This window comes from Semicossyphus pulcher, unplaced genomic scaffold (assembly GCF_022749685.1).
Source record: "Semicossyphus pulcher isolate SPU_LCO1_2020_fin unplaced genomic scaffold, fSemPul1.0.p SCAF_7, whole genome shotgun sequence".
NCBI classification, from domain to species: domain Eukaryota; kingdom Metazoa; phylum Chordata; class Actinopteri; order Labriformes; family Labridae; genus Semicossyphus; species Semicossyphus pulcher.
The window spans coordinates 11,216,656-11,231,692 of NW_027211748.1; the positions used below are offsets into that span (position 1 = coordinate 11,216,656).

The 15,037-nt window shown below is 41.6% G+C and overlaps 1 protein-coding gene across 1 annotated transcript in view; it reads right to left on the reverse strand.

Moving 5' to 3' along the window:
- The window catches only part of eif2b3 (eukaryotic translation initiation factor 2B, subunit 3 gamma), a 34,925-nt gene that overhangs the window by 6,235 nt on the left and 13,653 nt on the right, over positions 1-15,037 (reverse strand). Inside the window, exons 4-10 of the mRNA XM_069685157.1 lie at positions 14,732-14,891; positions 14,418-14,529; positions 7,698-7,787; positions 4,955-5,091; positions 4,587-4,777; positions 4,426-4,488; positions 4,137-4,285 (exon numbers count right to left, since the gene is read on the reverse strand). Of these exons, the coding sequence (XP_069541258.1) occupies positions 4,137-4,285; positions 4,426-4,488; positions 4,587-4,777; positions 4,955-5,091; positions 7,698-7,787; positions 14,418-14,529; positions 14,732-14,891 (902 nt within the window). The remainder of the gene's footprint in view (positions 1-4,136; positions 4,286-4,425; positions 4,489-4,586; positions 4,778-4,954; positions 5,092-7,697; positions 7,788-14,417; positions 14,530-14,731; positions 14,892-15,037) is intronic.

The window sequence follows — 15,037 nt, forward strand, 5'->3', positions numbered from 1 at the left end:
TTTTAAGCCAAAATTGTCAGAAACAACTTGTCTATAGACGACATTATAAGCTACATTATACTGATGAACAATTACATGCCAGTCCATCAGCTACACCTTGCTAATAAATGAAGCAGTCTAATAGACCCTGTTCATCACACATCATAGAGGTGTGATGTTTGTCTCCAGGTATTAATTGAACTTTAAAGTGGAGAAAACTGAGGAATAAATAACGAAACATTCACGGCCTCTCAGTCATATCCCTTCACCTTGATTTCCTTCACACAGAGCTGTGAGTGGTGAGCCAGTGGCTCCTTTCTGGTGCCGACTGATACTTTATAAACTCTGCACTAATTAAAGATTAATATTTAGCTGGGATCCGTTTGGTCCTGTTGAAACAGGATTTTCCGACTCCGCTGTTTGGGCTTTGGGCCCGCTGGAGATTTGAAACAGGTTCACATTCTGTTTTCCACCTGGTATTTATGTACACACTCATACTGGGAGCTGCCCAGTACAGCCACAGCCTCCCACTGTGGCCTGTTAAGCTTCACTTCTCGCAGAGTGTGGAGCGAGTTCAATACTGAAGGTTAATCTGACAGTAGCAACATTCAGCCTGTCGCCACATCAGGGATCCTCCCACCTGCTCCGAAGACTCAAACATATCCAATCAACTGAACTTAATGACATGACATTAGCATTTATATTAAAGCACAACAGCAGCCCAAGCTGTTTCCACATTTGTGTGTGCGTGTGTGTGTGTGTTCAGACATTGTTGGCTCTTTGCTACACCTGAGCTGGCAGTGCCAACCCACCGAGCGCTCACATTCAGCCAAACCATCACCATAAAATTCTTGGAGGGGAGACACAGACAGGCTTGACACAGACAGTGTGTCCTGTGTCGGCTAACCGTGGAGGGTGTGTGTATGTACGTGTGTGTGGGTAAGACAACGTGTGTTTCAGTAGCTTGGGGAGCCCGGCGGAGAACACATGTCGGTCTTGCCCGGGCAGTGACGCACACACACTTGGCCCTCTGCAGCTCACACACAGACAGGTTTGTGTTGGCTCATTCTATTCAGGTGGTTAGGCCTGCAGGGAGAGGGAGAAAGGAGTGTGTGTGTGTGTGTGTGTGTGTGTGTGTGTGTGTGTGTGTAAGTAACTACCTAGGAGGTGGCGCTGGTGGTAGTTGGTGATGGGAGATTACAAGATTCAAAGTTTTGTAACATTAGAGAGAGAGGGAGAGAGAGAGACCACCAAAGAAGCCTCGGAGCTGAAACACCACTAATTACTAACACCAGGGCTCCTCCTTGCCATGACCCCCCCCCCCCCTCCCCATCCTCCCTCTCTCTCCCTCAAACACACACACATACACACACAAACACACGCACGTCAACCCCCACCTCCTGTGCCAACCCCCCCTGTAAAGTTGACCCCTACTATCCCCCTTCCCAAACACGCAGCGCTTTGTCAACAAGTTCTGGTCAGCTCCAAACAAAGAGAGCAGAAATGCGAGGGGTTTCTGCGACATGGCCGGGGTCTGCTAATCCCCTCACACTGGCTCTTTCTTTCCTTCTTTCTCCTTCCTTCTTATGTCCTCAAAAAAAAAAAAAGAAAGAAAAGAAAGAATTGCAATTTCTTTCTTGCGTGCTAGCTTGCTTTCCCCTCGCTTCTTTCTTCCCTTCTCCCGTCTCTCTCCTTCTTTCATGCCTTTGTGCGTGCACCTACATGGGCATGATGAGGGTCCCCATGCTGGCTGGCTGGGGTCCCTGAAAGGCTTAAGAGAGAAGAGATAGAGACAGAAAGAGAGAGGGAGAGAGAGAGAGGAGGGAGATGGCGTCGAAGCCTTGATGGAGAGAAAAGAGAGGGAGGAGTAAGATATTGAGATAAAAGAAAAGGAGCCTGTGAATGAGTGCATTAAAATCCAGACTTGAGAGCGAGATGAGTCTCTTTCCAGCAGCGGATCTGGCTGAGAGACTCAGCAGATCAATCTACATGTTAATTCTACAGTAGCTGCTGGCACTCTCTGTACAAGTCCTCTCTTGTTGCAACAAAACAGGCAACAACTACTGGTTACACAATCCTGCTTCATTTGTCCGCCTGTCCATTAAAGTCCTCAACACCACCTCAGCTGTACTGCATACCTGTACCTGTGCTGATCACTTTTTAAATGTATTTATTATCTATTTATTTTTTACTATTTGTAAAAATGTCACGTGCCATTGATGTATGAATGTACGGTTATGTATTTTTTAGCTATATTAGAGCACTTTGAAGTCCAAGGCACATTTCTCAATGGGACTGCTTTGCCCTCCCCAAGCTGACTGCAGGACATTACAATTATGTTATTTTCCATGTCTTGCATTGTGTTTCTCAGTCAGACATTGTTACTCCTTCCTGGTTTGTCTGCTGATATTTCAGCTTTAAAAAGTTACTTAACTTGACTTTTAAAGCACCTGGGAGGGACTTTTGGTTTGTGTTTATTTTGGAAGCCGCACCTTTGATCTCTTTGCTGATCTTGTCCTGTACATGCTTGTAGGATATGTTGTATCCTGTGTTGTCATATCTGTTTTATGGTTGAGTCTGTTTTGATTTTGATTTGATTTTATGTACTTTAAAGTCCCATCTAGGGACGGGCATCATGCTGTAGTGTGTGGCATCGGTTAACTTGCTTCATGCTTGTCCCTATACAAATAAACATTAAACGCTGAACAAAAAGTCTCACCCTGCTTTCTATTACAGTCATATGTATCACTCACTTCAAATTTCTGTCCTGAAAAATGTAAACAAAGGCAGCGCGCAGTTAATCGCTTCCTGTGACACATACCCCCCGCCAGCAGTTTCAGGCATTAAAAATAACTATATAGAAATAATCAGTCTTGTCGCTGATGGTCTGGTTTGCTTTTGTAGGTCACACAGAGTCATCAGAATTAATTTCAGCCTGTTTCATAACCAGTGACAAAACTCCTCACAGCAGCTTGAAAGAAAGTAGCACAGTAGTAGCATCATCCTTTGAAGGTTCCTGTTAGAAGTTTCATTAACTGATAATAAAAAACAGCCAAAATAAATAGATAAATATACATTTCTAAAAGTGCATTTAAATTACAAAAACATTTTAATAAGGGGGAATTAAAAATACTCTTAATATTTACTGGTGCTGTAGAGTAAAAACTTTCTAAAAATGCACAGAACTTAATTTCCTACATAGAAATGTTTCAAAAGGTTTCGACTTTTTAGGAAATGTGTACGAAATAACCTGCACGATGATCTCTACATATTAACATTCAATATAATGGTGCTGTACGAAAATGTCTTGACAATAAGTCTTGGCTTTAAATATTTTCTTGTTATGATCGTATAGCAATCCTTAAAGCTGACAAAAATAGGAAAAAGGAAGAATAAATAAATAAAATCTGTTTAAGCCATGATTGACAGACCTGATCAATAAATCATATTAATGACAAATTGCTTCCTAAGAGAAAAAGCCCAGACTTAAGCTGTGTGCACTTTACCTTTCAAGCCCCCGCGGTGATCTTAAATTCCATAACCAGTGGGAGCCTGCGTGTAGGCGAGTAAATTAGCGGCTAAATGAAATATATGGATGTTGTGTGTTTCACTTCAGTAGCTTTGTGTTTGTTTGGAACTGATCTCTGGCTGGTTGCACACCAATAGATGCATTGTTAACTCAGCGCTCTGTGTTTGACCCCACAGAGCCCGGAAAACAAAACCTGTTACACCTCCCATCAACGGACACACACATGCACAAGCATCTGCCGCACACACACACACACACACACACACACACACACACACACACACGCACATTTGCACGTAGGAGGAAATGCAATGAATGAGTAATTAGACAAACCACTGCTTGAAAATGAAAAAAAAAACAATAGATGAAGGGGGGAAAATGGAATACCCTGGTTACCCCTGGCAACATAAAATCCCTCAGCTCAGTAAACTAACATTTCAAAATAAAATATAAGATGGCTCATTTTATTTTGAAATCTTCATTGACTAAACGCTGCTTTGCAAGCAACTAACAAAGCAGACACAAGCATCAAAATGTTAACTCATAAACATGCCTGGAAGGTGAATTCTTCTCTAAGCACAACAAGTGCGCGCATGTGTGTGTACAGATGTGTGCGTTCTCTTCTCACCCCTCCTCGATGGTAACACCGTGCATGATGATAGAGTTGGTGACTTTGACCTTCTCCTTTATGGTGGTGGAGTTTCCGATGGTGGACCTCTTTAAAGAAGTCTTATCTGCTACCTGGCACATAGCTCCGATGATGCTGTCTGATCCCATCTGAGGGCGGAGCCAACACACAACATGTTACACAGAGACATTAACACACACACACAGGCCTCTCCAATGATACAAAATAGATAATAGCTGATAAGCTGTGATAAAGGACATTTGGTAAATCGTTCTGGACGGATACGTACCTGACATCTCTCAGAAATGACAGCAGACGGGTGGACCGCTGGCTCCTCAAACAGCTTTGGTGCCTTTTAAGAAGAAGAGAGGAAGACATGAGATTGAAAGACGATGTAATAAAAGACAGATGACTATTTATACACGAGAACCAGGCTACCGTCCGACTCACCAGCCGGTTGGCGTCTATGAAAGCAGCTAAAGTGTTGACTCGATAGCACAGGCCCTGGTCCATAATGTGGACGTAGCAGCGCAGCTTTCCCCCGTGATACGCCTCGCTCATGTCACCGCGGTGGTCGTTCCAACAGGAGCGCTCCTGGGCCAGCTGGAGGAGAGGCTCGTCTCGTGATGAGATGAGGAGCTCTGGAGAATAAGAGGAGAGAGGAGGAGGTAAAGTGATGATGAATGCACACATTGTTTTTGGGGGAACGTTGAGAAAGGTGGAGTAATACTTCTTTGTCAATTTGCTACACGGTCTATGTTACTGTTATTTATAGAAAGATGTTCAACAGCTACTACTGTGACGTAACAAACTCTGACCGTGGTTTGTAGAGCCGTCGTTCTTCTTCTGGTTCTGCTCCTCTGCGTCGTCTTTGATTTTCTGACTGCTGGTCGTTTTAGAAAACTGCTTCCTCACCATATAAGGCACCAGCTCACCTCGGATTGATGAGATAGACCTGTGATACAAGAAGACGAAAGACGAGATATAATGAGATTTCAACATGCTGCAGATGTTATGCATCCAACAAAGTCATCAGCACCCGTCATAAGAACTAAGTCTATGATGAGCACATTAGAGGGCAGCTGTGGCTCAGAGGTACAGTCGGTCATCCTCCAATCAGAAGGTTGCGGTGTGTGAATGCGTGGGAATGATTTAATGATTAGTGACCTTGCATGGCACATGATTAGTGTTTGTGAAAGGGTGAAAGTGACATGTAGTGTCAAAGCGCTTTGAGTGGTCTGAAGACTAGAAAGAAGTGCAGTCCATTTACCATTTCTTATTTTCCCCATCAGATTTATTGTCTTTGTTTAAACTGTTAACTTGCATTGTCCCTATCAAATAAAAGTAAATTATTAAACTAAGTAATAGATTCATGTATTGAGCTATTGAGCAGCACCTGATTGAAGTTTTCTGTCTTGTCACTTTCAGAGTCTGTTGACATTTTCTTTTCCATCCACCGTCTTTATACACCGCTGTATCCCGTACTGTGCTCAAATTAATGTTTACAACATGTGCCGTCGTAGATCTCTCTGTCGTAGCCTTCAGTTTTTGCATTGTTTAACATTTATTGCTTCATCTACGAGGTTTTTGTCTCTTCTTTTTGTCCCTCTGTAAATAGGCTGACGTCAAATTTACTGGACTTCTATTAGAGGATTGATATGATTACAGTTAGTCCTCCACACTGTGTGATTAGAGTTGCATCCTTAGCAACGGTCTGATCTTCATAGCAACAGTCTGTTATTAAGAAATAACAGACCTCGGAATGCCGTAATTAACCAATAAGAATCAAGTATTTAACACAGCCGTGTAATAAATAAATAATTATACTTATTTATAATTGTTGTAATAAAGTAGATTGATAGTCAAGGAAAAAGAACGATGATGTATAATCTAATCCTTAAAAAATGAGGTAATGACACTTATCACTTCTGGTCGTCTGACTTTTAAAACAGAAGCAGATGAAGCTGAACGCTGCTCTCAGGCCCCTCGCTGTGTCAGCCAGGAGGTAACTTCCCCATCTTAATTTCTCCTTCCTCCTCTTTGCACAGCGCTGTGCTCAGTGCTCCTCTCCACCAGCCCACACACCCCCACATCCCTTCACTCGCCCTCTCTTACTTTCTTTTAAAGGGAGATTAGAATTTCCATTTGAATGACAGGAGAAAAACAACAGTTACTCTGTCCATTTCTCTCCTTGAGCAAGAGACAGAGAAGGAGCACAGAGAGAGAGGAGCTGTTAAAGAAAGTCCAAGAAAAGAGCTGAAGAAAGAAATGAGTCATCTAACAAGAGGGATGATATATGGTGGCGGCAGAGAGGGCATTAGTGATGTAATGACGCTCTATAACAACTATTTTCATGTGTTCTCCTCGCCTTGACCAAATATCTGCAGCAGGGGTGAGGAGATGAAGTGTAGGTGGGGATTTGTGTTTGTTGGCTTGGCTTTGGATTTATTTATGTGTCTACTCTCACTCGTATGATTAAAAAGGTTCAAATGTAAAATGTGTGTGGGCAGACCGGAGTCGGAGGAGAGGATTATTTTAATAAACTGTATCATTACAAATTGCAAAGCTTAAATATGTTTCGCAATATAATTTTAATCTAACAATTAATCTAATAATCTAAAAAGTGTCTGCTTGGTGTTACTTTGAGATAATAAACATGCTGCTCTTAGAACGAAAGTTCATTTTTTGCTGATATTTTTGGCGTGGTTACTCAAGATAACATTTTTGGCCCCAAGAAGGCAACGGATAAGATCCTTAATTGATGTTTCAGTGATACAAGCATCTCTTATTTTTCTAGCAATCACACAGCCTTTAAGGGCTACATTACCATGTTTTGTTTGGGGTTTTTTTTGGCCCTTGTGCCTTCATTAAAGAGAGAGGACAGTGGATAGTGTCGGAAACAGGGGAAGAGAGAGTGGGGATGACATGCGGCAAAGGGCCGAAGGTTGGAGTCGAACCCAGGGCCGCCGCATCGAGGACTGTGGCCTCTGGGACACGAGATTTAACCGCTGAGCTAAACCGACGCCCCACAATCTTAGCTTTGGTAATCACTCAGCAGTTTGAAGCATTTCACCAATTCCAACATAAGTTCTTTATCACAAGAGCATATTCTTGTCTTATATCCTGAAGTTAATGTTAATAAAGGCAAACCATTATGCCCATGTATCATTAGACGCTACTTCCTATTACTTCCTATTACCATGAGGCCTTTACTTTACTGATTTTAAGGGACAAACATTTTCATTCGTACTGGAACTAACCATGCATGTATTGCTGGGCGGCTCCAGAAGTCTCCCTGTGACACTGCTACACTTCAGAGGCTAAAGGCCTAACAGCCTGCCTCAGTGGCACATAGTAAAACAAATTAACACCTCGCTAGAATACGCTGCTAACAGGACCTTTCAAAGCCTTACGCACCATGTTACCGTGTTTAACACTTGCTGCAGATTAAGCAGCCAATGTGAATGTCTGTTTGACTGTGTGGGGACCTGGTAACTCAAGCTGCATTGAAGAAATCAGGTGTAAAGTTCAGGTTAGAGAGCTATTTGGTGAAGAACTAACTTGTTGTCAGCTAAGAAGTCCACCACGGCTTTTTTCAGACAATAAAGGTGAGCGTCCACGAGGCCTGTTTTGATGTGCATCCTTGGATGTCTGCAGGGAAAAGGGAAAAACAGAAAACAACGTCAAGGGTAGAAAATTATAGAAAAATAGACTCCTCTCTGACATTCTTCCTAAAAAGATTATTAATAAAACTTCAGAGTTTGCAGTCGTGGAGCACTGCTACACTGCACACATGCACAGATATCAGGACAAGTAGCCCGGGCAGTTACTCGGAGGACAGCCTGCTTTGATGCTCTTCATCGCCTGCTGCTTTTATGTTTCATGTTTGCTTCTAATTTACTGAAACCACTTGAAAATAGAACCATTGATGAAAACCAGACACAGCCAGAGGCTACCATAAAAGCCAGAGAATAGTGACATCTGTCTATTGTCCACTGTCAGCCACCGTAGATGTCGCCCCACTGAGCTGCAGCCACGAGACAGGTTTATGTTCAGACGTGCACACACATACACACACTCATACTGCCCATGCATTCACTCATTCACACATTAACTCACACACAGTGGCCTGAGTTTGAACATGTGACATTTACGAAGCGACAGCCAAAGAAAACCATTTTATCCTCCAGGTTTCAATAAACCGATCCGCCCTCACTCCTTCGTCCTCGCAGACTACCTATCCTCCTCTTCCTCTAACCTTCAATCATTACATCATAAAAGCTGCAGGGTGCATTGTTCCTAAAAGGACCAAACCTCTGCTTTTACATGCTTTAGCCCATTTACTACAAATCACTTTTTTCAAAGCATGCTGCACTGATTTTAAAGCTGTAAAATAGATTGATTTGAAAAAGCTGTGTTTTATTACCAAACAACAATAACGTAACTTTGAGCTAATCAGAGACAGATATGATGTTCACTGTTCACAGTTGTGTTGAACTCTTAGAAAGCTGATTTATAGTTTCATAGTGAGATCAAAAACAACTAAAACTATCTGAGACTCCATGTTTTGTACAATCACGAGAATAATGGTTGTGGTAAACATTTATACTACATTCAAAAGTATTCATGCCAACATGGAGGAGACACTACAACTGTGGCTAATATCTTAGCATGCTAACATTTAAAAGTTGTGCTTGACTAACAAACAGAGGAAAAATAAAAATGTCTCATGGGTTCTTGGAAAACCGTGTCGTCAGAGTAAGGTGGTGGGCGTCTTGGCATTGAAGGGACAACTCTTTGGAACTCTGCCGGAGGTTTTCATCTACAAATACATACTGTCGAGTTAAAGAATCACAAGCTCCTCTTATTCATAGTCCAAGATAGCTAGTCATCAATACCAGTAGTACATATAATGGGACCAGTAATACCAGGGGCATTGGCCTATTTAATATCGGTGTGTTTTAATATTTTCTGATTCTGTAAAAACATGTAACCCTAACCCTACAATAAAAGTAAGGGGTATTTCCTGAAACACAAAACGAAGCTTGATTTTTCACAATAAAAGTAGGGGGTATTTCCTAAAACTCAAAACAAGGCTTGATTTTTCACAATAAAAGGGTTAACATGGAACCTTTTAACATGTACTTGGTAATTAGGGATAAAGTGAATCAAAATATGTCCAATGATCCAGAGATAGGATACTGAATCTGTCACAGAAGTGAACTGAAAGTGAATAATGACGGTTAAAACCTGATTAATTCATCTTTCTTTTCATCAAAAACTTTCTTTTTTTTGTTATTTATTTAATTTTTTTTAACAATTTTCCAGCATTCTCCCCTCCCCTCTATTCATCCAGCTTTCTCCCCTCCCCTCTATTCATCTCTCTCTTCTCAACAGGCTTGCAGTATAACTGAAATGACTCAGGAGGTTTGCTTGGTCACACATATTTTACAACCAGATGCTGAAAGCCATAAATCAAACTGTGTGTGTCCGTCTGTGTAAAGCTATTTTATTCAAAAGCATAAAAACACATGTGCGTGCACACACAGACACGCTCTGTGGGAGTTTGTCAAATGTATTTTTTCATAAAACAGTTCCCAGGTGTGTGTCTGTGTGTGTGTCGTGGGCTTAATGTGGAATTTGTGGGAACACCCAGCATGTGACATCACTGTTTGGCACCTGCGGGTGGGCAGGGGAGAGCTGGGGAGAGAGAGAGAGAGAGAAAGAGAGAGCAAGAAGAGGAACAGGTGCCCTTATAGATAAAGGGCTTCAGGCTTTTCATTCATAATAAAAACATGTTTTACAGCAGAGTGAGGTTTCACAATCAAGTGCAACATGCCCACTACACCCAGTCTGGGGCAATCTTCGATATGCCGGGAATCAAACCGCTAATTGACCAATTAAAAGATCGATCAATTAAAAGACCAGCTCTTCCTCAGTCCCCTGTTAAAACCAGGAAAGTATTCAAAACACTGAGCGCTGGCCACATGCAACTTTATGAGTTTGCGCTTTTTGCAGAATCTAGTTGCAACAGACATCTTGGATTTCCCAAACATGGGTAAACATCTTGCTTTTCCTCACAGCAGCACAGTGTGATTTCTGGTTGCCCTGAGTGCTGTAGAGCTCGGTGTGAAGGGGAGCAGGAATTTAGTGCCTCTGCAGGCAAGGATGACTCAACCCCTGGATTAACGACTGAATACTAAAGTACCACTAAAGTCCTCAGTGGGAGAGAGGAGTCACATATCTCTCACTCTCAAACACACAAACACACACACAGCATAACGTCTTATTTAGTTACAACTAAAACCCCACAGCGGAGGATGACTCAGACGCAGCAGATTGACTGTTAATACCCTCATTAGTCAGGTTTCCACTACAGAGCCAACAGGCCTGAAGGGCTTACGATTTATTTAGGGCATTCCACTGTTGCCTCCAAAATAAAATGTGTGTGATTCCCTTAATACCATACTAATCCAATAGATGCCTTTTTAATTGAGCTGACTCACATATTTGAACCTGTGTTATAAGCTCACAGAGCCCTGCTGGTGCAGTAAGATTACTTTTGACGTCTGACAAAACCAGCATACCCAGTATGAAGAGCATAGACACATCCTGCCAGACATGTAATCCAAAAAAATGTCAGAAAAATGTACAAAAAAAGAGCACAGCAGCCTGGCCAGGTCTTCAAATAGCATTTTAGTCGATATTAATTACAATGACATAAAACAGAGAAAATCAACAAATCCTCAAATTGAAGAAGCGATAACTGGCATGTGTTTGTCATTTTTGCTTGATAAATGTTCATAAATTGATCATCAGAATAGCATTCATTTCCTGCCAATTGAAAAGTCAATTAAATGACTTTTTGTTTCAGGCCTAAAGTTTATGTTTTAAATGATCAGGAATTAATCAAAAAAAGGGAAATGAAACTAAACCCACATGTACGCCGGCACTCAGATTTTTGTTTACAACTTTTCCTGCCAAATGGTTCTGAGGTTCTGACGTTTCCAAAGAGCTACAAAGAACCAGCAGAAAAATTCACAAGCAGAGGCAGGCAAAAAACTGATGTATGAGAGTAAAACATAATAGTCACCGACTTATCCGTCGATGGCTTTCAGTCCATGTAAACATTTCATTGATGGTGCTTGTTACATTAGGTAAAAGGTACAAAGAGTACTGCTTTGAAATACACTTATTTTATCCTTGTGTTATTACACTAATGTTACTCTGCCCTTTTGAATGTATGGAAGTTACTTTATTATTTGGAAGGTACAGCCAATGCTGTGTTTTGTTGATTGTGTTTTATGCTCTCTTTGTTGTTTCATCACTGCTAACAGATGCAAACAATCTCCTGGTCCAACATCTTAAAGGTCACTGCAGTGACATGAAGACAATTAAATAAAAGCAACCATGTTTGCCGTGTTAGAGGCACGTGATGCAGAGATATTGGGTTAGTATGGATGTAAATTTGTTATATCATGGACTGTAAATAGTGACACTATGCAAACACAAAGCTCAGAGATGTTGCTTTTAATTAAAGCTGCTGTGAGGAACTTTTGGTTTGTGTCGATTTTGGCGCCCCCTGTGGACAAAGCTGTGCCTCTCTTGTCCTCTACTTGCTTAAGTGGTGTTTTTAACAAAAATCCCATCTTGCTTTCTTTAACAGTCATATGTTTCACTCACTTAAAACTTCTGTCTGGAAAATGTAAACAAAGGCAGAGTGAGGTTAACCACTTCGTCTGACACCTACCCCTGCTAGCGGTTTCAGACATTAAAAATAACAATATAGAAATAATCAATCTTGTCGCTGCTCGTCTGATTTGCTTTTGTAGGTCATATAGAGTCATCAGAATTAATTTCAGTCTGATTCATAACCAGCGAAAAACTCCTCAAAGGGGCTTTAAAAAAAAAAAAAATTAAATTATGATTTTATATCAGGTGAAAAATCCACACAAAGCCTCTCCTCCAGTCCTGCATCCAGGAGAATCTGACAGGAGGAGCCGTAATGTACGAGGGGAAGCTCAGCTGGAGTCCTTTCACACCGTTTAAGCCATTTCCAGGTCAAACAATCTCACATGTGCAGAATGTATTGAGCTAACACACCTAAACCATGTGGAAACGAAGGAAAATGAGAGAAGAAAAGAAAAGATTACACAAGACGGAGCGTGAACCAGGATGGAAGGACAAAAAAGTGGATGAATGGCTATTTGGAGGGATGAGAAGAAGAAGGAAGAGACGGCTGAAAGAATTAACAATAACTCTCCAGATACAGAACAATGACTTTTAACAAACTGTGGGGTACAAATGTTTCATGAACGAGGCCGTGTAAATATGTGAAAGACAAATAAAAAACAGACACTTATGACACGATGCTGAGGATCTGCAAACAGTCAGATCTTATTGAACTACCTGGCGGGTTATAAAAGCCATGCTGCATGTTAAGAGATGTTTTGAGTCTGTTTCGTGTAGTTCTGTGACGTGTGTGTGTAAATGATCAGAGATGATTTAAACGCTCCAGGTCTTTCATTGTGAGCCATAAATGTTTAGCTGCGGGCTCGTGTTTCCATAACACTGTGACAATGTGGGAGTGTTTTCTTTCCATCAATGTCGTCCTCCAGGTCGTGTTACTGTGTGTGTTCATATAAGCATTTCTGTGTGTGTGTGAAAAAGACAGAATGTGTGTGTATACATCCTCGAGAGTGTGAGTGTGTGTGCGTGGCTGAAGATTTCCCTGTGCAGGGAAGCATGCAAGCAGCTGCTCCGGCCCCCCTCTTATTGGCCAGAATTTACAGTGGCTTTGGCTCCATGAAGTATTTACGAGCTCCCAAAACACCCGCTCTCACACATACATGCATTTTAGGAGTCAGAAACGAAGACCTACCTAGAGAACTCTTCCTGTTACAAAAATCCCACACACACCCGCAGAACTTTCAGCGTAAAACACATCGACGCTGATTAGAAAGCAACACAGCTGCTCTCTTAAGCCTCACTAGAAGCTACAGATGTACAGAACATATTTACCATCAGTCAAACCCTGAACACTGATCTGCACAGAGTGGGATGAGAATATTATACTGCTAACACACAGCACAAGTTTAGCACTTCATGGTATTTATGTTCATCAGATATTATATGATAATTATTTCCACTGGCCTTGATAAATGACCTGAACATAAGACAGAATTATCATAAAAACAGTCACAGAATGTTGTTAATGTATGTCTCACTCAGGAAAAGAAATGACAAATATTAACATGATCACATGTCTGTGATCAGTCGGTCGGTTGGTCTGTTGGGGGTGAGGTGCCGCTTATAACGAGTATACAAGCGCTCAGAAGTGTTGCGCCATGTTTACAGTTTACAGGCAGGTGACACACAGTTCACTCTCTGCTCTGATGAAGAGCTCCACTAATGTGATATCAACAGACTTTTCCTGTACATAAGCTTTGGAATACCAGAAAATTATTTCTCCCTTTTGCACCAAGCACCAATAAAGTAGCAGCTTTATGTTGCAGTTAATTTGCCTCATTATCGCACGTTGTGATGAGACAATTGCACCTGCACACATTGCAGTTGCAATGGTTAAAGATTTATTGTCATCCCTAATCCAGAGTAAAAGAGACAGTGTTTATGACAATAGGTGCTGTTGTTTACATTTTTCCAGGGACTTGGGAAGTGGGGTTGTATGAGGTACAAAATCAATCTTTGAGCTTTAACTTATTCTTGATTCAATCAAGATGCTTCAAGTTTTACCTGCAAGCTTTGTATGACAAAATGTTCAGCCGAGGTACTAATAAATAGTCAGTGTACTATGTACAATAGATATCAGTCAGCACGGCCTCTGTTAGGAGAAGCGTTCCTACACAGAAGCTAAGCTAAGCACTGCTGCAGACGGGGTCACAAGTACCACGTACTTTAGCCACTTTAAAGAGTCTGTATGACGTCAATATAAAGCAGGGACAAAAACTAAAATACAGCTTACACTTAAACTGGAATGTTCTTTTAAATGTAGGACTCTTTTAAGTGGCTAAAGTCAAGGTACTCCTGACCCTGTCTGCAGTGGTACTTAGCTTCTGTGTAGGAACATGGAAGTACCTCATATAACCCCATTTCAAGAACTATCCCTTTAAGCACCAGAATCAAAATTACATTCACCTCCACTGTACAGGGATGGAAGGAGATATACTGTATATTTGGTCAAGTTAAACTAAACAAGTCTACATGGGTGTATAGACATTAGGACCAGTAATTTGGACCATTCAGGCTTTCTTAATGACTTACTTCCTCATTATGGACTTCCTAACTGACAGCCCGTCCTCCAGATCAGCCTCATTGGCCATGAACAGCAGCCGCTTCCCTGACTGATCCACTCCCACAAAGTCTCTCTGCTCAGCTGCAAAAAACACACAATGTTTCATGTCAACAGAAAAATAACAAGAGGGTGACTGTGAGTGACACATTAAGTATATTTTTACACCTTTTCAGATCTATGAAGATCCTGTTTCATGTTTGTTATTTGAGGAGTAGGCAGTTGAACACCGGGACACATGAGGAGCTTTATTGTTGAAGTACATATTATCTATTTGTCCTGTTACCTGTCTTTTTCTTGCCCTTCTGTCCCGGGACCGTCTCTGTGAACTCGTGGGCTTTGCTCATCAGCATGGCCAGTGTTGCATTGTGGGCTCTAAAGAGATCGACCACCTCGTGAAGAGCCACGTCTGTTATTAGGTCACAACTGACCACCAGGATGTCGGTCTGAGAAGAGGAAGAGCGTGAAGTAAGAACATTTATGTTATAGTAGCATGTGAACATCAATAACATGGAGCAAGTGAAGAGATTTCAGGCTTTCTGAGAGATGTCTCTGGCGTGCTCTCTATTTTGGAACAAAATTACCCACCTGT